The following is a 26,493-nucleotide window of genomic DNA, read 5'->3' on the forward strand; positions in this document are numbered from 1 at the left end:
AGCAGAACAGGTTGGAAAGCATACTTTGCATTGTGGTTTTGATTCCTTGGAGGCCTCTTGCAGGGCCGCTGTAACTGGATCTGTGATGAGAAGGCATGCCTGGCTCAAGGAGCAAAATCTGCCTGATCATGTTAAAGCTAAATTGTTGGATGCCCCTTTACAGCAGGACAGTCTGTTTGGTAATAAGGCAGAAGAAGTTTTTAAGAAAATGGAAGGCAAAGCTAAATCTATGCAAACACTAAAAGATTTCTTGCAACTGCAGCCGCCCAGGTTCAGTAGACACTGGCTTACTAAGAAATGGTCCTTTCCTGTGTCCAACAGAGTCGCTCAGGGCAAGCTCAGATGCTCCAAAGGCTCCAGATTTCAATCACAAGGATCTTACAGGTCAAAGCAATGGGGTACTTCCACCTCCAAATCAGGAGGTAACAAAGCACAACCCTACAGTAAACAGTCTCAATGACTTTCCTCTGCTATCTCCAAAAACTTATCTTTTGGCAGCCCCCTTGGGGGGAACACTAGTACTTCATGCTCAAAATTGGCATTTAATTACCCAGGACAAGGGGGTATTAAACATAGTATCCCAGGGGTACAGATTTCATTTCCACACGTTGCCAATTTCAAACGAATGGCCAGATGTGCCACCAAACCGGTGGGCAGAGGCCCAGAAACAAGTCATGTCCCTCATGGATATGGGGGCTCTTTAACCAGTGCCAGAAAAGGAAAAAGGACAAAGATTTTATTCAAGACTTTTCCTGGTACCCAGTAAAGACAAAGAATGGCGTCCAATTCTGGACTTATCCATTCTAAATACATTGCTGGACATTCCAAAATTCAAAATGCTGACTTTACAACAGCTACTTCCTATGCTAGGCAAGAATGCCTGGTTGGGAACTCTAGACTTAAAAGAAGCATACCTGCATATCCCAATATGGGAATCTTGCAGAAGATACCTCCGCTTCAAAGCAGGCTTTTTGCGTTGCCAATTCTCTGCACTGCCCTTTGGCTTATCTACTGCGCCCAGGGTCTTTACAAAGTGCCTGGCGCCAGTAATTGCATTTTGCAGACACACATTCAATTTTATCCATATCTGGACGATTGTCTCATTCAGGCAGAGGACAAGGACACTCTTCTTCAGCATTTGGTGTTTGTAAAAAGGCTTCTAACATGCCTAGGGTACACCATAAACGAAAATAAATCACAACTTGGTACCCTCTCAAATGATTACATTCCTGGGTGCAAGCTTGAATACAACTGCCTTAGATGGCTTACCTCACGCCAGACAAACAAATTCAATTGACAGCATACTTCAAGTGACAACAAAAACCCAGCTATCTGCAAGACAGATTCTGCAGGCTTTGGGGTTCATGGCATCCTGCATTCTACTAATTCCATATGCGAGACTGCATATGAGGAATATTCAATGGTACCTAAAAAGCTTATAGAGTCAACATTGTCATAGCCTGGAAACAATGATTTCTCTCATTCCCTGCCTGCAACAGGAGTTTCTTTGGTGGGCAGAAGCATGTGACCAAAACAAGGGACTGTTATTCATTCTAGATATCATATCAGATCCCATTCCACCAGGGCTGCCTCTACTTCAGCAGCTTTTCTTAGAGGGGTCCCTACCAGAGACATTCTAGAAGCTGCTACTTGGAGCTCAGTTCAAACATTCATAAAGCGTTACCATTTACCTCTCTTTTCTAAATCCAGGGCAGGCTTTGCCACTGCAGTCCTGCAGGTCCTTATAGCTCCTCCTAATGCTGTTTAATTCCATCCTCCCATCCATAGCTTTGGGATTCTACCCAAATGTAATGACAGCAACAGTGAATACACTCTAACATTTATTGTAAGTGTACACAACTGTATTTTCCTGATATTTCAACCCTTTTTGATTTTACAGCATATTTTTTGTATAGAGGCCTCTACCTTGTGTGTGTCAATATTTTTGGTAGTTCAGACCTTTCTATCCTCCTTTCTAGGCACGTTTGAATTAGAGGGACCTAGTCCTCGTACTTGTGTGGTCGTTAGTGCAGGTAAGGGCTAGGCCATTTAGTTAAAGGACCTAGTCCTCTCTGTGTTTAGCTTGTGTCCTTTTGCTGCATCTTCAGTGCTAGGTCTACGGAGGTAAAAGGTCATAAACCCTCTGGGTTTAAGAAATGTGTGAAATGCTTGCAGAAGATGTCTATTACCGATGGCCACAGTAACTGTGTGTATTGCCTCAGAGTCTTCCGTTTACAAGAAACTTGTTTGTTTTGCCATTCTTTCAGTCTTTCAGTGCCAGGAGTGAAAGAATAAACTAATATTAAAAGGTCTCCTTAAGCCTTCATTTGAGAAAGACTTGGCCAGTTCGTCTTCCTCTTCTAAGTCACATGGATCCAAGAAAGAAAAGGCTAAACCTTCCAAGAGGCATTCCCCGGTGCCATCTAGTGCCTCGGAACCGCTTCCCAAAATTTTGAAACCAGACAAGTCTTCTCCCTCCTTGACTCCACCGATCGAGGACGTAGCTACTATGGCTACAGTGTCGGCCCCAGGCAGTTCGAAGCCGACCACTGATGGCAGACATCGGAGCCGGTCTCTCCAACTTTAAGGTCCCCTATCTTACAGAGGTCTCTATCTCGGACACTCTTCCAGATCCTCCAGGAGCCTATTGGAAGAAGATGTAGAGAGAGTAGTGCTGACTCCCGAAGTAGTCTGCCTTACCCAAAATGCTGTTTGCTCCAGCCCTGTTGGTTCTGGAGCCACTTGAGTCCATTTCCCCTTTTGTGGTTCCTCCTCCGAGCCGTGCTGGGCTTTCGGAGCCAGAGTGCTCATTACCACTGGTTGTGGAACCCTGGGTTCCAGTCCCCCCCACCCCACCAAGAGGCGGTCTCTGAGCAGAGTTCCGCTCCGACACCTTCGGTGCCGTCCATGGTGTCTAGGAGCCGAAGCTCCCCAGTAGGCCCTGACAGGGACACTTGGAACCAGACCTCTTCGGTTTAGAGTCTCCCTCTGTGTGTCGGCTGGGGTGAGCTCGGACCCTACATCTATCTCGGAGCCATTGGCTCTGGAGCTGATGACGTCCTCTGTCTCCTCAGAGCCGGGGAGGTCTTTGGAACCGGAGAGGTCGGTCGTCGAGATGAGTTTACTGTCCCGTTCATCAGCTCCAGCCAGGGGTACCGACACTCTTCTCCTCAGGCACCGACCTCCGTCTCGGCACCTACTCCCTCTCTAGACAGCAGAGACCCACAGCCTCAGGTGTCCCCAGCTGGTGGCCTCCACTTTTCCGAGACCTCCCCAGAATACCCTTCTAAGGAGCCCTCTCAGAAGAGGACATGCAAAAGGAAGTATGTAGACTCCCAGGATGTCTCTTACCTCCGACACCTACCTCGAGGAGCCGAAGGGTCCCCCAAGTCGTCCTCTGATGTCTCCTTTGTGGACATCTTGGAGATCCTTAAGCAGAGGTGCGGCTGGCCCACCCTTACCACTTCTGATAAGGAGTCTATGTACCTGAAGGCTTTTGTCTCTCAACCCTTCAGCCTCTAGGGTGTCCACTTTTGATTAACTTTTAGAGCTTGTTAGTTGAAATGTGTGGGAGACTCTTGATGCTGTGGAGCCAGTCCCCAGGGGAGACAAATTTTTCTCAGCCCCCAAGGAAAAGTAATTTTTATCCAAGGGTGTTCCCGTAGATGCCACGGTGGTGGCGGCCACCAAGAAGGAATTAGCGGAGACTTCATCTGTCCATCTGCCAAACAGGGAGTCTCGAACAATGGACAGGTATGGGAAGCGTATCTTTTTGTCAGTGGCATTCACTCTCAGATCGCTGAACTACCTAACATATTTTGCAAGGCTTCAGAGAGATCTCCTTAAGGAGTTGGGAGAGACTCTGCAAGGTACATCTATTGAAGGAGTCCTTGATAAGGTGTCTGCTAAGTTGTCCACCTTTAATTCCATTGTTAACTCGTCCATAAGGCTGATTTCTTATGCAGCCGATGGAGAGAGCAGGGCAAGTGGGTTCAGGAGTTTCCCTTAGGAGGCACTCCTGGATGCGCTTGTGTAATTTTGCTGAGCCGTTCAAGTCTACCTTTACCAACACCCCCTTTGATGGTTCTTTCTTGTTTGGACCGAAGGTAAAAGACGCACCAGGTGTGAGCAAGAAGGGAAAATGCTCTCTGCTGTGGGAGTACATTTTACTATCCCCTCTAGGCCATATCCCAAGGGTCGGAGAGGTGGTCAAATGTGGTTCAGGAAGTCCCAGAGGTTTTTCCAGGATGCACAGGGTGACTTCACCTTCAGAGGAGGAGGAGCAAATGGTAGACGTTGCCCTAGAGGCAGGGGCGGGTTGCAAAACCAGGGAGTCCGCAATTCGTTTTGAGGCAGTCCCCATCAGCGCTCCTGATATGGGGCCCGACTGTGCTTCTCTGGAGCCGGTCGGGGTTTGCATTTATTTGTATCCAGAAGCCCGGCTAAGTTTCACTCAAAACAAATGGGTACAAAGAATTATCACCAGAGGTTACTCCATACCCTTTTCTCTTCCACCTCATGTTCCCAAGAGGATCCCGGATGTTCCGCCCAATCACAGGGATCCAGCAACTGTAGAAGTGAACAAGTTGCTCGCAAACAGAGTCATCCAAACTGTCCCCGCAGACCAGGTAGGATTCGGAACTTACTTTTTAGTGCCAAAACGTACAGGGGACTGGAGGCCCATCTTGGACCTCAGCAAACTAAACAAATCTGTAAAGGACAAGTTCTGGGTGGTGATACTGCAGTCTATACTCCCTCTATTAGGGAAAGACACCTGGATGTGCTCAGTAGACCTCCAAGACGTGTACTACCATATAAAAATGGACAGAGCGTCGAGGAGCCATCTACACTTCTGACTGGGAGCCAGTCACCATCAGTTTCGTGCTCTGCCCTTCGGTCTCACCATAGCCCCCAGGGTGTTCACCAAGTGTATGGCAATAGTGACAGCTCAACTGAGACGTCTAGGATTCCAAGTGTTTCTGTATCTGGGCAACTGTCTCTTTACAACCTCCACCAGGCATCTACTTCTTCAAACCAGAGATGCCACTATCCAACTTTGTGCCTATTTGGGATTACTGTAAATTGGGAAAAGTCTGCCTTATCGCCCTCTCAATTTGTGACTTCTATAGGTGCAGAAATACAGTCGTCATGTTGGCCTGTCTTCCAGCAGAAAGAGCACAGAATCTCGTACAAGTTCTCAGTCTTCTCCGCCTCCGGAAAGTCAAGCCAAAGACAGTGCTGAAACTTCTAGGGACCATGGCCTCCACCATATTACTAGTGCCTCTGGCAAGACTACACATGTGGATTCTTCAATGGCGTCTATCGTCCCAGTGGTCTTTCCAACATCTGCCTCTATACCACCACATCCTGTTAAGAATCTTGCAAAAAGGACCTCCATTGGTGGATCCAACCCAACCAGCTAATGACTGGCACTCCATTTGTCTCTCTCCAACCCGTTGCTATTGTGACCACAGATGCCTCACAGGGGGGGGGGGGGGGCATTATCTAGGCCGGACTGTCCAAGGCCCATGGCAAGTTCACGAGGCCCACCTGCATGTCAGTGTCCTAGGGATGAGGGCAGTGCTGCTGGCGTTGCAAGCACTCCACGACCACCTTCCTCTTGGGACAATAGCAATACAGTCCGACAACATGTCGGTAGTATGGTATCTCAATAAACAAGGCGGAACCAGATCGTACCCACTCTGTCGAGAGGCTGTTCATGTTTGGAAATGGGTGATCTCTTTCCAGCACTTTCTAGTGGCAACACGCATCCCGGGGGCAACTAGTGTGATAGCCGACAAACTCACCCGGGCAATCTTGATGCCTCACGAGTGGTCTCTGAAGCAAGAAATAGCGGAACAGATTTTCTGCATATGGGGAAAGCCTTGCCGCAATCTTTTCGCCAGCCCGATCAACTCCAAATGCAGCAGCTATTTTTCCCTTATCCCCCCTCCGGGGGAGTCACTGAGAGACGCACTTGTTCACGATTGGCCCCTGGGGTCTCCTTTATGCTTTTGTGCCCTTTCCTCTTGTATCCAAGGTGATTCAGAAAACAAAACTGTTGGGAAGCAAATTGATCCTCCTCTGTCCTTACTGGCTTCATCAGGTTTGGTTCCCCTTTCTCGGGGCTCACCTACTTGACTACCCATGGACTCTGAACCCAGTGCCAGATCTATTGACGTACATATCAGGCTCTCTTCATGCCAACCTCCACACCCTCCATTTGACAGCTTGGCTGCTCTAGTTCCATCCCTAGTCAGGCTTCATGATTTCTCACCCTCTGTGACTCGCATTCTTACTTCTTCTCAGAAACCCTCAACTAGAAAGTTGTACACCAGCAAATGGAGAAGGTTTTCTATCTGGGCTGAGGAAAGGAATGTTAACCCTTATACCGCATATATTCCAGTGGTATTGGAATTCTTGTCTGAACTTTTTCACCGGCGCTCTGCTGTTGCCACAATTAGGGTTCAGTTGGCAGCAATATCAGATTTTCGTTTGGGTCAACATGAGTCCAATCTTGCATCACACAGACTGTATAAGACCTTCCTTAACGGTGCTACTTTGTTGAGACCTCCTTTTCAGGAACCGGTAGCTTCATGGGATCTAAGCTTCGTTCCATCTAAATTAACGTCTACAGCCTTTGAACCAGCTCATTTGTCTTCGTTGCAATTTCTGTCTTGGAAGACTGTTTCTGGTGGCAATCACATCTGCTAGACGAGTTTTAGAGCTACAAGCACTGTCTGTCAAGCCCCCTTATTTGATTTTCCACAAAGATAGAGCATCTCTTCTTACTAATCCATCATTTGTCCCCAAGGTGTGCTCTCATAGCAACTTGAACCAAACTATAGAGCTTCTGATGTTCTTCTCTAATCATTCCAACGCAGCAGAATACAGATTCCATCAGTTGGAAGTTCACAGACAATTACAGTTCTATCTACACCGGGCCAAGGAAGTCAGGAAGTCGGACCAATTATTTGTTTCCTTCTCCGACTCCGGATTAGGTCTCCTGGTTTCCAAAGTGACCCTTTCGAATTGAATCTCCAGTTGTATATTCTACATTTATTCTTCCGAGGGTAAGCCTTTACCGTTCAAAATTAAGGCTCATTCTACAAGATCTGTCTACTTCTGCAGCCTTTCAAGCCAGGGTTCCAATTGATATTTGTGCAGCAGCAACATGGGCTACCCCTCGCACCTTTATTACTCTGCAAATTGGATTTGACCTGTAGGGTATAGCCTGTTTTGGTTCAGTGGTGCCCTGGAGTATTTTTCCGTGAGCCATCCAAGAATAAGGTGCTAGGTACGCTGTCCCATGTGTAAGAATGAAGGCGAGATAGGACTACAGAACATGAAGTTATGTATTCACCATAGCGTTCCATGTTTGTAGTCCATCTCGCCCTTCATTCTTACGAACCCACCCTCCTACCCCCTTCCTGATAGAATCTGGAGACAGAAAAATATTTTCTTAAGTGGAGACCTTTTATTGTTCTTTCTGGATAGTTTTTGTTCTCTCTATAGTTAGCAGAAAGCAAGATCTGGGGATTATACTGGTGCACCATGGGATACCTAGCTAGCCACAAGCCAACTAGAAGACTTTGAGCTTGCTAAAAGGCCATGTTGGAGCGGAGGATCGGCTCCGAACCCATGTGTAAGAATGAAGAGTGAGATGGACTTCAAACGTGGAACGTTATGGTGAGTACATAACTTCTTTTTATGTGCAGTTTCACAAAGTCTGCTAATATTAGGCCATGTTTTAAAAGGTAGAGGGCACCAGTCACTGTGTTGTGGTCATGGCAACCCTGTATTACTCTTATAAGAAGCATGTCAATGATGCAACCTCTAACTTTTCCTTTCTGCAGCAGTCTTTTTACTGAACATCAAGGGCGAGTTTTTTATCTAGTTTTTGTCTGAGTGGCAGATCTCCATTTCCCAAAAGACAGCACATTATTGTCTTTTTTACTTTTAGAAAATGCTGTGCGTTTTCTTTCTTTTGTGTTGTTTTGTAGTATATTAGCATTGCCAATTCTCTTTACATGGCTTCGCAAAAGCAGTGGTTATGTAGCTGTCTCTATTTACATAAAGTAACCACATGATGGCAGCAAATACAGAATTACAAAAGCAGAAGCTGCAACATTAGCCAATCCTTGCTGACTTCCATGTGTGTTGATAAATGTCAGTAATGAAAAAAGGGATTTAGAAGCTCAGTTAGCATTACTGTCTTCAGTCAGACTCTGAACTTTTCTTCTTTTTGTAGAAAGAAGATAGATCAGCTTAATGATGAGCTGTCTGTGCAGCGTATGAAGGCTTTAGCTGAAAGCCAGCGAGTATTGGAAGTAGAACGGAAACTCTTTTCTTCTGGAAGACAATTAGAACTATGTCAGAGTGAAAATATACAGCTGCGAGTCAAACTTGATGAAATGAAACTTAAGTATGAACCTAATGGTAAGTTACCCATTTCCATTTAGACTGGTATTTATTAGGGTAATTTTGCTATTGTCTGACCTGTTTTGATATGTTAATAGATCTGATGATGTCCTTTTCATGCTTCCTTGCAAGTGGGTCTAGGATCTCATCCTGTGATCAAACACTGCTGCATAAACAAGACTTTGGATCCAATCTTGAGCTCCTCCCTCTACCTGTAATACACTATCCCGTCCCCATATCCTCAGATCTTGTTTGCCACCATTGTGGTAAGGCCAGCAATCCAAACTCTAGCAGAAAGCGATTCATTTTTTTGGTGCAATTTCTCTAAAATCTTTGTAGTTCTTTCTAGTTACTGTTACAGTAATGATAACTTTCTTTCCTCCCTCAAGTTCAGTTCTAGCTGGTGTTCAGGATCCTTTTCCTGACGTTTGTCTTTCTCTCTCTTTCTTAGTACAGTTGTCTGTATCTTTCTCTATTTTAGTTTTAAAATTTTACTTTAACCTTTTTTCTGTTCAGGTTATGCTACTGGTTGTTTAAACCCTTTTCTCTTTTGGAGTTAACTAACGCCTTTCTGTCTACAATGTCTGAGAAACCTACAGGTTTCAAGAAGTGCACTTCTTATAAGATCTTAACTTTGATGCGACCAAGAAGTGTGTGTATCATCTCGGAGCTGCCCATCTCGAGACTCCTTGCCCTGTTTGCATTACTTTGAATCCTAGGGTGGTCTCCGACAGAAGAAATTAATCTTAAAAGGTTTACTGCCAGTTGCAACTGGGTCTCGAAACCCCTCCACAGCTTGGCAACCTGCCTTGGAGTCCAGGAAAAGGTCTGTACTGAGAGCTTCCTTGAAACCATCAGAAAAGTTAAGGAAGGTCTCTGATCCAACCTTTTCGGATCCAAAGTCCTTCGGGCCACCCTCAGATCCCCAGCACTCCTCAGGTCTGAATGGTTCAACCCCTACTGTGAGCTCTCATTTACCATCCACCTCGGATCCAACCAGCAGAGGGTGTACACCAGACTTTGAAGCTAGTTTCTCTGGCATTACTTTCACACCTATTCCAAATGCCGAGGAAGCATTCCAGGCCACCATCCACTGCATTGTCAAGGTCTTCCGGGGGTTTGACAGAGGTAGATATGGACAGGATGATGTAGAAATTTCTCAGGGCTCAGATCCAGATGGGGGTCCTCCCAGCTCCACCCCCTCTTGAATCCACGAGTGCACCTGTCTAGCCAGTTCTTTCTCCTTCTCTGATCTCTGCCATCGCTTCGGACTCTCAGGATGCTAGGGACTCTGACCCATTCTTGAGAAAAAAATGAAAAAGGACATCAGATTTAAGAGTTATGTACTTGCCATAACTTGGCATCTATGTTGTCCATTTGCATTCTTCTATCTTCCATCCAGAGGTTACTACATACCCTATTCCCTTCCCTCTCCTTTCCAAAGAAAAACTCCCCGATGTTCCACCCAGTCAGAGGGAAGCAGCAGCTCTGGAAATAAGAAAGCTGCTACAAAAGTCATCCAGGAGGTCCCACCAAAACAGATTTGGAGCTTACTCCCGTTTCTTTGGTGCCAAAGTAAATGGGACCCAAGACCAGTTTTGGATCTAAGCAATTTGAACCATTATCTAAAGAAGACGACATTCCAAATAGTTATGGTTCAGTCTATCATGCCTCTTCTGCCCAAGGATGATTGGATGTGCTCTTTAGATATCCAGGTTGCATACTATCACATCAAAATAGACAGGTGATCCAGAAGATATCTGCACTTCTGACTGGGAGCCAATCATAACCAGTTTAGAGTACCGCCCTTTGGTGTCACCACAGCCCCCATGTTGTTCACCATATGTATGGCAGTAGTGGCAGTTCACTTGAGACTCAAAGGATACCAGGTGTTTACATATCTTGATTGGCTTCTCATGGCCCTATCCAAGCATCAACTTATACAGGCCAGGGATTACTTGCTGCAGATCTCCAGCACCTTAGGCATCTTAATAAACCATGGCAAAATGAGCCTAGTCCCAGTACAGACTCTGGAATTATGACTCAAGTTGCATCCCTACCTCTTCATTGCATCACATCACCGAGAGATTAGGTACAGGCAGTACTGTCTCATCCAGCCTCTCAATCAAAGCTAGTACTACAGGCACTGGGATCAATGTCAGCTGCCATCCTTTTAGTGCCTCTAGCAAGATTCTTTGTGAATCCTTCACTGGACCTTGGCAGTTCAGTGGTCCATTCTTTCCCAGCCTCTATCCTTTCCCATAAGACTCGCTGCAGTCTGCAAGTGTCATGTTTGCTGCTGGATCCAGTCCAACAACCTGTTTCTGGGCATTCACCCATCCTCCTCCAGTCACCACTGTGACCACGTTTGCTTCTCAACTGGAGCTTGGGCCAATTTCTGGGAAAGATGGTTCAAGGCACATGTACCCACTCAGAGACCAAAATGCATATCAATATCTTGTAGATGAGAGCAAGCCTTTCAGGGCATTCTTCCTCTGGGGACTATTGCAGTTCACACTGATAATATATCCGTCTTTTGGTATGTGACTCCCCTGCACTGGCCCAGTAATCAAGGAGCCTAAATTCTCACCACTAGCACCAGTGAGGAACGTGCATATTGGGAGGGTGACAATTACACACACAGTAAAGTACAATTTCCCTTAAGAGCACACAGAGATCAGTCAGTCTGGGGCTGGTTTATCCCTCTTTCTCTAGATCCCCAGTAAGACTCCCAACTGGCACAGCTGTAGAGTTGAATCCTTGGCCAGGTTCCAAGCCAAGTCCACCCAGCACTCTCTCCGTCCAACCAGTGCTTTTTGTCCCTGCCCAAGTAGCTGATACACTTTGAGATTTGATTTATACACAAACACACGTCTGGGAAAGGCTGGCACAAGTTTACTAGCTATGCCCTCTTCTGCTCAGACAATAAGGTAGTTACCACTGCCAGCACTGCCACCAGAACCCCTTAGCTACTTTTAAGGCCCTTCTCAAAGGGTGACTAATCTTACAGTGTAATGTTACTATTATCCAAATGGTGTGACCAAGACTTTCAGTGCTATTTGGGAGTGGGCCTATACAGTGTCACCAAATACATATGCAAGTACTCTAAGAGCTTAAATATCTCTAAACAAACCAGCCACAATTAAAATGTTTAAATATCTTTAATAATAAGTAATAAAAGAGCAAGACAATAATCAGTAGCTCAACCACAGTAACTACAGAGTTCAGAATCACAGAAAATATTTTAAAACAACATTGCAGGAAAGTCTCAAATACAGAAAGCATCTAAACTACTCTTACTATATTCCTATCTATATCTAAGAGAAATCACTTTTCCCTAGTTACTTACTATTAGCAAGACAAAAGCAGAAGTGATGATGAGTGGGATGTTTCTAGTTCTAAATACATACAAAATGCCCAGACTCACTCTCTGAGATGATTCTTAAATTAATAATGCGCATTACTGCTGGGTTAGCTGGGATGACATCACTGTATCACCTGCCTTGCCATGGTTGTGGCAGCTGCCATGAAAAACTTTGAGACCATGTCCTCTATCCAGCCTCCTAATAAGGATGCCAAGACTATGAATAAGTATGGGAGGTGCATCTTATCTTCAGCAGCTTTTACTTTACGATCACTGAACTATCTCACTTGCTTCAAAAGACTTCAGTGGGATCTGCTAAAAGAATTATCAGATTCCATTTTTTTATTTCTCCAAGTCTTTTGGGTTTCAAGTACCACGACAGGAATAGACCCCATTCCTAAGTCAAAGTGAGATTAAAGTTCATGAAATTAGTATTTTTACTTTTTGATGTCAGCCAAAAGTGTTCTTCGCAGCACCTGCAATTTGCCCAGTAATGACTCCTGCAATTTGTATGGAGTTAAATGTATTGGTAGCATATCTAAATATGATTGTAGGCTCTCTCTTTATAAGACTCTCCACGGAGGTGTAGCTGATGTGGTGGTAGAGAAGGTCAACACTCAGCTCGCTACCCTCAACTCTGTGGTCAACGCTTCCATGAGGCTTATCTCATATGCTGCAGATGGAGTGAATAGGGTGGTGGGTTCAGTCATCTCCATTAGGAGGCAGGCTTGGATGCTCCTTTGCGATTTCATGGAGCTCTTTAAGTCTTCCTTTGTTAATTCTCCCTTCGATGGCTTATCTTTCTTTGGGCCCAAGGTAAAAGAAATATTAACCCACTGTGAGCAGGAAGGTAAAACCTTGTCTGCCTTGTGAGTGTTTTTCTACACCCACCAGACCATTTCCGAAGGGTCAGAGGGGCAGTGGGAAAATGTGGTTCAAGAAATCTCAAAGGTCTTACCAGGACATCAGGGTGAAAGTTCCCCCAGGGGCAGAGGGGGAAAAATAATAGAAGATGCTGCCTGTGCGGCAGAGGGGACCCACAAAAAAAGGGCTCCAGAGAATCTTTCTTTGGCAGACCCTCTCATTACTCCCGAAGGGGTTGCCCGATCGTTCGCCTCTGGAGGCTGTTGGGGGGGGGGGTGATTATCACTGCACCTCAAAACCTGGCAAAAGATAACCAATGACAAGTGGGTGCAGGACATAATATCCAGGGGATTTATTATTCCCTTCTCTTTCCCCATCCCCATAAACAAAATTAGTTCCAGTTGTGCCACCCAGTCAAATGGAACAAGCAATATTAGAAATTCAAAAGTTGCTCAGAGTCATCCAAGAAGTCCCCACAGACCAGAGAGGATCCAGAACTTACTCAAAATTCTTTAGTTCCAAATAAAACAGGACTGGAGACCAATATTGGATCTCAGCAAACTTAACAAATCAGTGAAGAAAACCAAGTTCCGGATAGTAACAGTGCAGTCAATACTTCCATTCCTGGAAAAAGGATTTGCTCTATAGACCTCCAGGATGTGTACTAACGCATTCTAATGGAAGGGCGATCCAGAAGGTTTTTGCACTTCTAGCTAGGCGCCAGTCACTTCCAGATGTTCTTCGTGTTTCACTGCTGCAGTCATCACATTTGGGTTTATCCCTGCCAGGGTAGTCCTCGGCCAGCCCGAATACCAGAGACTTAGTATTTCTGCGTCGGTTGCTGTTGCTTGAGGACTTGACATCAGGTCATCAGTAGTATAAAGTAAGGCAGCCAATGCCATTACATCAGTCTTTCTTGCCGTGGTGCCTGAAGCAGAAGCAGTTCGCACGACTGCCGGTCGGCCATTACCTGAGTTTTCGTCTACAGAATTGAAGAAGTCTTCTAAAACTAAGTACCCCATTGGGGATCCTTTTTTTCTTGCACTAACCGATGTCAGAAAAAGTTAATAATTGTCTGGCCTGTGGAAAACAAATACCACACAGAGACTTCCACTCTTACTGCATCACTTGTTTAGACCCAGACCACAATGTCCCTCAGTCGCTTCTATGCTTTGCGGGCTCTTATTGTAGTCAAATTTTTTTGCTTACAGTCCTCTACTTTCAATATGGCTTTGGTAAGCCATCCGGCAGCAGATCTTCCGAATAAATGTAAAGATAGACCGCACCGGTCCAAACCTACAGACGACGCTTCCGTTAAGCTAGCAGTCAGTTTTCCGGTACTCAGTGAGGGTCTTTCGCAGCCGCTGATACCCACTTCTGTTGATTCGCAGGCCCCTGCCAAGACCCTGTTGGAGTCCGGTATGCCATAAAACTCTTCTTTGACTAAGGATCCTGTGGTTGTGTCTACCTTGGATGGGTCTGAAGCCGCTGAGCAGGCACCGGCTTCCGAGGAAGTCCTTTGCACTAACTATTCTCGATACAAACAGACATCTTCTTTCGCGACTACCATTTTTTATAAAACTACCGAGTTTCTTAGGCCCAGGGTACGAATCTCTCCCAAGAAACCGACGACCCACTCTCAGGCGCCTGCTACCTTGCCTCAGTCTCAAATGCTTAAAATGGCGGAAGACCTTATGCTGATCATTGGAAGCCAAGCTGCCCCCTCCAAAAGGAAAAGAGATCTGTCCCCTGTAGTTTTGTCTGAACAAGAGTCAGATGAATCTGATGCATCTGACTATGAAGACATGCAACCCCTCTCCACTTATGAAGATTCTGATGCAGAGGATTCCATTCCTTCAGCCTCTCCCCAGAGGATTTTTCCTTTGGGGAAACCTGGCATACCTTAAGGGAGCATTTCCAATGGGAGAGTCAGAACTACCCTCAGTCTAAAGAGAGATTTTGGGGAATTCCTAGATTTCCACAACACAGATCCTTGGCCATCCCCCCCAGTCCTGGATGTTGTGGAGGATGTTTTCCTCTAATTCAACTCAACTCCTGACACCCTTCCTCCTGCTCCCAGAAAAAGACTGGTAGTAGTGAGTCCCTGATTCACACAAATATCTTTTTAGAAATCCTACAGCTGACCCTGAGGTCATTTCTCAAGGACCAAAAGGAATTAAAACAACCTCTTCTAAGAATCCCACCCCTTAGGCAGGGATTCCCGAGCATTGGACAGATGTGGTAAGAAAGTATACACTCTGCTACGCTTTCTATCGGGGCACTAAATTGCCAGTTTCATATGCTGAAATTTCAGCAACATACCTTGGAACTCCTTAAACAAAAAATGTCTTCCTTTCCTGCTTGGGCAGAATCTAAAGATTTACAAGAGTTAATGCATTCTGCAAGTCAAGTAGCTAAACGCATCTTGCACTGTGGTTTTGATGTCCTAGAAGCTTCTTGCAGGGCAGCAGTCACTGGATCTATCATTAGAAGGCATGCATGGCTTAAGGAACAGCCCCTGCTAGATCATGTCAAATCTAAATTATTGGATACCCCTTTGCACAAAGATAATTTATTTGCCACCAAGGCAGAAGAGGTCTTAAAGATGGAAGAAAAGGCAAAATCTATGCAAACAGTTAAGGATTTCTTGCAGGTCCAGCCCCCAAGGTTCAGCAGGCATTGTTCCTCCAAGCACCGTTCCTTTCATGCTTCCAGTAAATCGGCCCAGCCTAGACCCTGTGGAAGCAGACCCCTTCGACAGCAGTCCCAGGGATTGCAGAGTTCTAAGCAGTGGACTACCTCCACTTCAAAACCAGTGAGTTCTAAGCCACCCCTTCTGGTAAGAACTCACAATAACTCAACTCTTCCACTCCCTCCCTCCCTCTCCCCACCTTCACTTACCCCTAGGAGGAAAACTCTCCTTTCACTCTAGCACTGGGGCAACCATTACCAAGGACTACTGAGTTCTGAACATTGTGTCTCAGGATACTAATTTTCCTTTCCCACCCTCCCAGCCCTAAAAGGGGTTCCCAGATTTACCACCAAATCAGTGGGTAGAGGCATAAAAGCAAATCCTTTCCCTCCACTCTATGAGGGCAGTAGAGCACATTCCTGCAGAACAGTTAGGCCAAGGTTTCTACTCCAGAATTTTTTCTGGTGTCCAGAAAAGGGGGCACCTGGCATCCCATCCTCGATCTATCCATTCTAAACACCTTCCTGGTGATCCCAAAATTCATGCATCCCCAATTGTAGATGCACAGTTTTGCAGCTTGGCTTATTCCCTAACCCCGAGCCAATCTGCCAACCTCAGTAAACAGATGCTGGATGTTATCCATGAGGCCAGACATCCTAGCACCAGAACACCTTATGCTGATAAATGGCAAAGGTTCTGCACCTGGATCCCGGCTAAGGGGGCCAATATGACACAGCCCTCCCTCTCATCCTGGATTACTTAGCTGACCTACTACACAGTGGTCCCTCTTTCTCCTCTATAAAAATTCATGCCTCTGCTACTTCTGCTCATTTTCCCACTGAGCAGCCTCTTTTCTCACACCCTTTGATTCAACAGCTGCTAAGAGGGGCTAGCAACTTGATGCCACCCAGAAGGGCACCAACACCAGCTTGGGACCTTAACTTTTTATTGGAAAAGCTCACCCTGCCCCCTTTAGAACCAGCTGCTTCTGCAGCGCTAAAATTTCTCTCCTGGAAGACAGCATTTCTTCTGGACATTACTTCAGCCAGAAGAGTCTCTGAGCTGCAAGCACTCATGGCTGTGGAACTCCCATCTTCCAATGCAGACAGGGTATCCCTCAGAACTAACCCATCCTTCATGCCCAAGGTGGTGTCCAGTCTGGCTCTCAACCAATCCATTCATTTGCCCACCTTTTTTCCTAATCCCCAGAACAAGGGGGAAAGGATTCTTCACTCTAGATGTGCACAGACAGCTCAGATTCTATCTAGACAGGACTAAATCCTTCAAAAAGTCTGATCAATTGCTGGTTAGCTTTGCTACAGGGGCAGAAGGCAAAGCCATCTCCAAACAATTTCCAAATGGATAGCACACTGCATCCATTTCTGCTACAAACAGCATTGAAAGCCTCCCCTCAATGGGGTCAGGACCCACTCCACAAGAGTAGCCTCCACCTCTGCAGCTTTCCTCAGAGGAGTCCCCACCAGGGACATCCTGGAGGCTGCCACCTGGATATTTTTCACACTTTTACCAAGCATTACCACCTGCCCCAGGGCAGGGTTTGCTTCTGCAGTCTTGCAGGGCATCCTAGCCAGCCCCTAGTTTCACTGACTGCCTCCACCCTTTTCCTCAGCTTTGGGAATCAACCCAAATGTGATGACTGCAAGAGTGAAACACTAAAGAACATAGTACAGCTGTTCCTCGTGTTTCACTGTTGCAGTCATCACATTTGGGGTTATCTGCTTGCAGTAGCCCTCAGTCGGCCTGATTATCAAAGTCGTGGGTCCTGTATCGGTTGCTGTGTCTCATATTCCATGACGTCAGGTAGTCGGGGGTATAAAGCTTGCAGCCGATGCCATTACATCAGTCTTTCTTGCCGTGCGGTACCAGAAGCAGAAGCAGTTCGCAAGTGCCCGTCGGCAGACTCCTGAAATTTTTATTTTCGAATTTCATTTTCGAGTTTCAGAACCAAAGTCTTCAACTAAAGCTAAGTACTCCATTGGGGAAACTTTTTCTTGCTCTAAACCGATGTCAGTAAAAGTCAATAATTGTATTTCTTGTGGAAAGGAAATACCTCATAAAGATTTTCATTTGTACTGTATTCCTTGCCTAGGCCCTGACTGTGACATACTTCGCTGTCAGTTTTGTGCCTTATTTAAACAATGAACTATTAGTCGTCTGTATATTTACGCTTCTAAATATTTTGGTACTTGGTTCAGTTATCCAGATATGGCTTCGGTAAGCCACCCGACTACCGACATTAGGAAATAACACAAAGATAGAGAGAGACAGGCCGCCTAGGTCCAAAGCTGTCGATGACGCTTCTCCTAAGCCATTCGCCAGTTCACCGGTACTCAGTGAGGTGCCTTCGCAGCCCCTGATACCTGCTACTTCAGATTTGCAGGCCTCTACTGAGACCCAATCGGAGTCCAGTATGCCACGAGATGCTTCAACTGTGGGACCTGTGGATGTCTCTACCTTGGATGGGTCTGGAGCCGCTGTGCAGGCACTGGTTTCTGAGGGTGTATTCAGGCCTACTGACTTGCATATTAAACCGACACCATCTCCTTCAAGGCCTAAAACTCGATTCATGCCTAGAAAACCAATGCCCAGACCACATGGTCAGGCCTCTATGCCTAAAAAACAAATAAGAATGGCTGAATACCTTATTACTTTAATCAGGGGAAGCCAGCATTCCCCCTCTAAGAGACCTAGGACTGAATTTGCTTATGATACTTATGATCAGGATTCTGAAATTTCTGTTTTCTCTGATGACCAGGATTTAACCTCATCTACCTATGATGATCCTGATGCAGAGGACTCTGTTCCCTCTGCTTCCCCTCCAGAGGATTTCTCTTTTGGTGAAACCTTGCATACTCTTACAGAGTATTTTTGCTGGGAAAGCCAGTATTACTTTGATTCTAAAAAGAGGCTTAGGGATTTCTTACTCCTGCCCCAACACAGGCCTTTAGCTATCCCCCTTGTACTGGACATTGTTGATGATGCCTTTTCGGAATCTAGCTTGGCCCCTGACTCCTTACCTCCTGCTCCCAGAAATCCTGATATTAAAGGGTTCCTGACTCAAGTTCCTTTTTAAAAATCCCACTGTGGATCCTGAGACCATTTCACAGGGACCCAAGGGCATTAAGGCTACTACTGCCAAAAATCCTTTCCCCTCTGATAGAGATTCCAGGGCACTGGATAGATGGGGTAAGAAGGTATACTCTTCTGCTGCTTTGGCCATTAGGGCCTTAAACTGCCAGTGTCATATGTTAAAGTATCAGCATATTATTGGATTGCTTAAACAGAAAATGATGTTGATTCCTGACTGTGCTGAAAATAAGGATTTACAGGATTTAATGCATTCTGATGAACAAGTTGGAAAACATACTTTGCAGTGTGCTTTTGATTCACTAGAGGCATCTTGCAGGGCTGCTGGCACTGGGTCTGTACTTAGAAGGCATGCTTGGCTTAAGGAGCATTCTTTGCCAGATCATGTTAAGCTAAATTGCTGGATGCTCCCTTAAATCAGGACCGCCTGTTTGGCAACAAAGCAGAAGTAGTACTTAAAAATATGGAGGAAAAAGCTAAATCTATGCAAACTGTTAAAGATTTCTTACAAGTACAGCCTCCCAGATTCAATAGGCATTGGCCCTGTAAGAATTGGTCCTTTCCTGCCTCTTCCAGGCCTTCTCAGTCCAAATCCAGAACCAGCAGAACACCCAGGCTTCAGTCCCAAGGTACGCACCGGACTAAGCAGTGGGGGGGCTCCCATTTCCAAATCGGGGAGTAGTAAGACCCCCCTATGGTAAACTGTCTCAATGACTTAACTGTAAATCTTCCAAGCCCTTCTCAACTGACTGCTCCTTTAGGGGGAAAGATTGTTCTGCAGGCAAAAAACTAGGAACTCATTACCCAGGACAAATGAGTTTACAGATTCCACTTCCACGCGTTACCAACCCCAAACGGTTGGCCAGATCTACCCCCAAATCAATGGGCAGAGGCTCAAAAGCAAGTACTCTCTCTCAAGATATAAGGCTATTCAGACTGTACCAGAAGAGGAAAAGAGCTGCCCTTTGTGAATACCCTGAGCGCAGTTAAGTCAGAGTGCCTAGTTCCAGTCATTGCATTTTGCAGGCAAAGAAATATTCAAATGTACACATACCTGGATGATTGTCTAATTCAGGCAGAAAGCCAGGACATACTTTTGAATCATCTGGCATTTGTACAAAAGGTGCTAACTTGTCTGAGGTACACCATAAACGAAAAGAAATCACAGCTGGTACCCTGTCAACAAATTATATTCCTAGAAGCAAGTTTGAACACAACTTCCCAGATGGGCTTTCCTTACGCCAGAGAAACAAATTCATTTGACAACTTACTTCAAACTAGTGACCACAAAAACCCTGCTATCTGCAAGGCAAATATTGCAAGCCTTGGAGTTCATGGCCTCGTGCATTCTACTAATTCCATATGCAAGACTGCATATGAGGAAACTACAATGGTATCTAAAAAGGCTATGGTGTCAACATTCTCAGGATCTAAAAGCAATGATTACTATCATACCTTGCCTACGGTTAGAATTCCTTTGGTGGGCAGAGGCTTGCCACCAAAACTAGGGACTACCATTCACTCTACCCCCTGCCGCCCAAACCCTAACAGACGCATCAGACTATGCATGGGGGCTCACATGGCAGGGAAGTGCATTCAGGGCAAATGGAACTCAAGTCAAATGCACCTGCATAGCGATCAAAAAGAAATGTTAGCTGTACAGAATGCTCTGACAGCCTTAAAGGACCATATTCTTCCAGGATAATTAATGTTAAAGATGGACAACATCAGTATTATGTGGTACATAAGCAGGGGAGGTACCCATTCCTACCCCCTCTGCAGACTAGCCATGGCTCTATGGAACACAGCCTTGAGCTACCAAGTGCATCTACAGGCTCAATTCCTACCAGGAAATCTAAATACACTGGCAGACGAACTAAGCAGAAATCTAATGGACCCACACAAGTGGAAACAGGAACCAAAGACTTTCAACGTGTTGATAAACCAAATGGCGGAGCCCAGATATAGACCTGTCTGCCTCCCCCCAGAACTACAAATTAGACAAATTCTGCACAAGGACTCCCCACAAGCTTGAAAAGTGGATGCTCTGTCCTTCACCTGGAAAAATCTATCACTTTATGCCTTGCCTCCTCTGCCGCTCCTCTCCAAAGTACTACTAAATATCAAATAGGACAAACCAAGGATGATACTGATTGTACCAGACTGGCCACACCAAACCTGTTACCCCCTCTTGCGCAGTGTCATAGCTAGCCCCATGGCACCTGCCTCAGATCCCTAACCTGCTGTCACAGCGGGAGAGCCAGATTCTGCACCCCCAACTTCAAACCCTGAACCTGGGAGCCTGGCTGATTACCTAATGCCTCCATTACCATCCCTCAGTAAACAAGTGTTGGATGTCATTTTGGAGGCAAGGAGGCCTAGTACTAGAAAATCTTATGCTGAAAAATGGAAAAGATTCTGTGCCTGGAAACAAACTCAAGGGATGGCCACAGCAGCGCCCAATCTACCTCAGATTCTTCGATACTTAACAGAGATGCTTCACAAGGGCCTTTCCTTTTCCTCCTCCAAAATTCACGCCTCAGCCATTTCAGCTCATTACAACACAGAACCACCCCTCTTTTCTCATCCACTGCTTAAGCAGTTTCTCAGAGGGACCAAACAAGACCACCAAGGAGAGCCCCAACTCAGTCTGGGGCCTTAACTTTGTATTGGAAAAACTCACTCAGCCTCCTTTTGAGCCATCTGCAAGTGCAGAGTTAAAATTCCTTTCTTAGAAAACAGCTTTCCTTTTAGCAATTGCTTCAGCAACAAGGGTTTCTGGATTACAGGCCCTTATGGCAGTGGAGCTTTTTATCATCTTTCATGCGGACAGGGTGTCCCTCAGGACCAATCCCTCCATCATGCCCAAGGTGGTATCCAGTATGGCTCTTAATCAATCCATTAATTTGCCAACCTTCTTTTTAATCCACAGAATAAAGGGGGAACGGATACTGCACTCCTTAGATGTGCACAGACAACTTAGATTTTACTTGGACAGGACTAAACCTCAAAGGAAATCTGAACTGCTGGTGGCATTTGCTGCAGGGGCAGAGGGGAAGGCTATTTCAAAGCAAACCATTTCTAAATGGATAGGCCATTGCATTCATTTCTGCTATAAGCACCATGGAAAACCTATCCACAGGGGATTGGACCCCATTCAACCAGGGCTGTATCTACCTCTACAGCCTTTCTCAGGGGGGTCCCTACCAGAGACATCCTAGAAGCTACCTGGAGTTCTGTACATACCTTCCCCAAGCATTGCCATTTGCCAATTTTCTGCAAGTCCAGAGCTGGCTTTGCCACTGCAGTCTTGCAGGTCCTTGTAGCTGGTCCTAATGCTATCTGAATTCCTCCTCCCATCCTTAGCTTTGGGAATCTACCCAAATGTGATGACTGCAACAGTGAAACACAAAGAACACAGTACAGTTGTACACTTACCATAAATGTAGATGTTAGAGTGTATTCACTGTTGCAGTCTTGGTTACCCTCCCTCCAGCCCACTGACTTTTTTTGGCTATACCTCTACCCTTTTTTTTGGGAGGTATAACCTTGTGTATGTATATAATATGTGTATATATTATATATATATGTGTGTGTGTGTATGTATATATTATATATATATATATATATATATATATATATATATATATATATATATATAGTTTCCCATTGGGGGGGCACCTGACATCTTGGCCAAGTAAAACTGATGTAACGGTGTCAGCTGCATGCTTTATACCTTTGACTACCTGATGTCACGGAAGATGACAGCAACTGATGTAGGACCCAAGACACTTGATAATCAGGCCAACTGAGGGCTACTGCAAGCAGATAAGCCAAATGTGACGACTGCAACAGTGAATACACTCTAACATCTACATTTATGGTAAGTGTACACAACTGTATTATTTTTGTGGTATGTATATATTGCTTGTGAAAACCTTGAATTATTAGTGTAATTTTAAGGATAGGGAAGTGTATTTTTTAGGACGGAAGTGTTTGTGAATCTTTAAATGTGTGTGTACACTTCATAGCAACACACTTGCTATATTTTCTGTCCATGTGCTTCTGTGCAGAGTGATTTGTTGCTAATAGAATTTGATGTGTTCTTTTTTTGCTTTTAATAAGGAAAGGGGACTGTGGGGAAGTGTGTGCGCGCGTCTTGCTTGTGAACACTTGACTGATTCCAGTAACTCTTACTGGCAATTAGACTTCTGTTTTGTTTGTTTAAGGGAGAGTTCTTGTCACAACTGTGGGCTCAGATATTGCCCACTGATGATCATCGTGTTTCAGTGTTGCAGTCATTACTCTTGGGTTATCCTGCTGGCAGGCTACCCGCAGTCGGCCAGAATTCCAAAGTCTAGGTCTGGCGTCTGTTGCTGTCGCCCCTTCCCTGACATCAGTGTGACAGGGGTATAATAGATGCAGCCGACACCATTTTCTTCCGCCTTTCTTGCTGCGCAGTGCCCGAAGCAAAAGCAGTTCGCAAGTGCCAGTCGGCAGACTCCTGAGATTTTCGTATCTGAATTTCAGAGCCAAAGTCTTCATTAAAGCTAAGTAACCCTGTTGGGGAAACTTTTTTTCTTGCTCCAGACCGATGTCAGAAAAAGTTAACAATTGTATTTCTTGTGGGAAGCAAATACTTCTTAAGTATTTTCACTCTATGTATCCCTTGCCTAGGCCCTGATCACAATGTTGCTAGCTGTCGGTTTTGTGCTAGATTCAACCAACGCAAGCATCGGTTCGATTTTGCATTTCATTACTTTGGCCGCAGATTTAATTAGATAATGCCAGTGGAACAGCCGACAACCGGAGTTTACAAAAAACACAAGGACAAGGATAGGCATCCAAGGTCCAAAACCGATGACAAAGCCTCTTCTAGGCCAGTCACCGGTTCTCAGTGAGGTGCTTTCGCAGCCCCTGGAGCCCGCTACCTCAGAGCCACAGGCTGCTACCAACTCCCACGTGGAGCCAACTGGGCCTCTGGATACTCAAGGTATTGGACACTCCAAAATCAATCCCTCAGATGGGTCCGGAGCCGCTGAGCAGGCATCTGCTTCTGAGGGTGTCTTCAGACCTACACAACTATATGTTAAGCCATCTTCAGCTTCAAAGACTAAAGCAGCTTTAAAGACAAAGAAACAAGTACAGCTTTCTCCTACTCAGACTTCCATGCCTAAAAAACAGATGCTCAAAATGGCTGAAGACTTAATTACTTTGATCAGGGGTTCCCATCCCCCTCCTGATAAGAGGCCTAGACAAGAGACAGAGTATGATTCTTCTGATCAGGTATCTATTTCCTCCGATTCCTCTTCTGAACAGGATTACTCCATGCTTTTCTATGAGGATTCTGATGCTGAAGAATCCATTCCTTCAGCCTCTCCTCCTGAGGATTATTCTTTTGGGGAAACACTGCATACTATGAGGGAGCATTTCCACTGGGAGAGCCAAGATTATTCTGAGTCTAAGAAAAGGCTCAGAGACTTCCTGCTTCTTCCTCAGCACAGACCCCTTGCTTATTCCGCCTGTTTTAGACATTGTAGATGTATTTTCAGAGTCCGGACTGTCCCCTGACTCTCTACCCCCTGCACCTGCTAAGCCAGACAGATACTACAGGGTCCCGGATTCTCATAAATTCCTATATAAAAACCCCGCTGCTGACCCTGAAACTTTTTCTCAGGGCCCAAAGGGGGTTAAAGCTTCCACTGCAAAAAACCCTGTTCCCTCTGATAGGGATTCTAGAGCTCTAGACAGATGGGGGAAAAAGTTTACACTTCTGCCACCCTGGCTGTAAGGGCTTTAAATTGTCAATTTCATATGCTTAAATATCAGCAATATTTAATGTCACTACTTAAACAGAAAATGTTGACAAATACTGAAGGTTGAGAGAACAAGGAATTGCAGGATTTATTGCATGCAACTGAACAAGTGGGAAAGTATACTTTGCAATGTGGTTATGATTCACTGGAGGCCTCTTGCAGGGCCACTATTACAGGTTCTGTTATTAGAAGGCATGCTTGGTTAAAGGAACAGAATCTGTCTGATCATGTTAAAGCAAAATTATTAGATGCACCATTACAGCATGATACTTTGGTACTAAAGCAGAAGAGGTGTTGAAAAAAAATGGAGGATAAATCAAAATCCCTACAGACAGTCAAGGATTTCTTACAGGTACAGCCACCCAGGTTTAGCAGGAACTGGCCTTCTAAAAATTGGTCCTTTCCCGTCTCAGACAGATCACAAAGAGGCAGATACAGGCATCCCAGAGGCAGATCTCAGCCCCAAGATTCGTACAGGTCTAAACAATGGGGTGCTCCTACCTCCAAAGGCGGAGAAGACAAATCACAGCCTTACAGGAAACAGTCCCAATGACTTTCCTCTACCAGTTCCAAGCAGTTTTCTTTTGACAGCCCCCTTAGGGGGGAAACTAGCACTTTTTTCATCAAATTTGCAAATGGTTACCCAAGACAAATGGGTTCTAAACATAGTGTCCCAAGGCTACAGGTTCCATTTTCACACCCTACCAAGGTCAAAGGGCATGCCAGACCTGCCACACAATCAATGGGCAGAGGCACAAAAACACATTACAGCCCTCATGGACATGAGGGCCATTCAGCAAGTACCACAACAAGAGCAGGGGCAAGGATTTTACTCCAGACTTTTCCTAGTACCCAGGAAGGACAAAACCTGGAGACCAGTTCTGGACCTGTCTATACTAAATACGTTTCTGGAAGTTCCAAAATTCAAGATGTTGACTCTTCAGCAGCTACTGCCCATGCTGGGCAAAAGGGCTTGGCTCATAACTTTGGACCTAAAAGAGGCATACCTGCATGTCCCAATCGGACAATCTTGCAGAAGATACCTCAGATTCATAGCTGGCTCAATGCATTACCAATTCTCTGCACTTCCCTTTGGCTTATCTACTGCGCCCAGGGTCTTTACATAATGCCTGGCACCAGTAATTGCGTTTTGCAGACAAAAAGGAATTCAAATATATCCCTACTTGGACGACTGCCTAATTCAAGCAGAGAACAAAGACACTCTTCTAAAGCATCTGGCGTTTGTAAAAAGATTACTAATTGGCCTAGGGTACACAGTAAATGAAAAGAAATCAAAACTAGTGCCCTCTCAAGAGATAATATTCCTGGGTGCAAGCTTAAATACTACTGCCCAGATGGCTTATCTCATGCCAGACAAGCAAAAACAACTGACTACTTCAAGAAATTGGCAATAAAAACCCACTTATCTGCAAGGAAAATCCTGCAGGCCTTGGGTTTCATGGCATCCTGCATTCTACTAATTCCATATGCCAGACTGCATGTGAGGAAACTGCAATGGTATCTGAAAAGTGTTTGGACTCAGCATTGCCACAGCCTGGAGACAGTAATTGCACTCATTCCCTGCCTACAACAGGAGTTTCGATGGTGGGCAGAGGCCTGTCACCACAACAAGAGTCTGCCATTCAGTTTACCCACAGCCAGACAGACACTGACAACAGATGCATCCGATTATGTCTGGGGGGCCCATATGGCAGGAAAATGTATTCAGGGCACATGGCCTGCAAACCAGATGCATCTTCACATCAATCAAAAAGATATGCTAGCTGTTCAAAATGCCCTGACAGCTTTCAAGGACCTGCTTCATCCAGGACAATTACTGATAAACAGACAACACTACGGTCATGTGGTACATAAACAAGCAGGGAGGTACTCATTCCTACTCCCTCTGCAGGCAAGCAATGACCTTATGGGATACAGCATTGGCTTTTCAAGTTCACCTGCAAGCACAATTCCTGCCAGGAAAAGCAAATACTCTGGCAGATGAACTAAGCAGAAACCTCATGGATCCCAACGAATGGAAACTGGATCCAGAAGTCTTCAAAATGATAATAAGGAAATGGGGATGCCCAGACATAGATCTATTTGCCTCCCCTCACAACTGTCAGTTGTAGAGATTTTGCACAAGGATTTACCACAAGCAAGCATGGAAAGTGGACACCCTATCATTCAGCTGGAAAAATCTAACAGTTTATGCTTTTCCCCCACTG

At 45.4% G+C, this 26,493-nt stretch overlaps 1 protein-coding gene across 2 annotated transcripts in view; it reads left to right on the forward strand.

The window, feature by feature from the left end:
• Nucleotides 1–26,493, forward strand: part of SPDL1 (spindle apparatus coiled-coil protein 1) — a 1,384,944-nt gene that overhangs the window by 1,096,394 nt on the left and 262,057 nt on the right. For both annotated transcript variants that reach the window (XM_044069534.1, XM_044069533.1), the window contains exon 10: nucleotides 8,252–8,439. In XM_044069534.1, the coding sequence (XP_043925469.1) occupies nucleotides 8,252–8,439 (188 nt within the window). The remainder of the gene's footprint in view (nucleotides 1–8,251; nucleotides 8,440–26,493) is intronic.

The sequence above is a fragment of the Protopterus annectens genome, chromosome 4.part0 (genome assembly GCF_019279795.1).
Source record: "Protopterus annectens isolate FY-2018-M chromosome 4.part0, PAN1.0, whole genome shotgun sequence".
Lineage (NCBI taxonomy): Eukaryota > Metazoa > Chordata > Ceratodontiformes > Protopteridae > Protopterus > Protopterus annectens.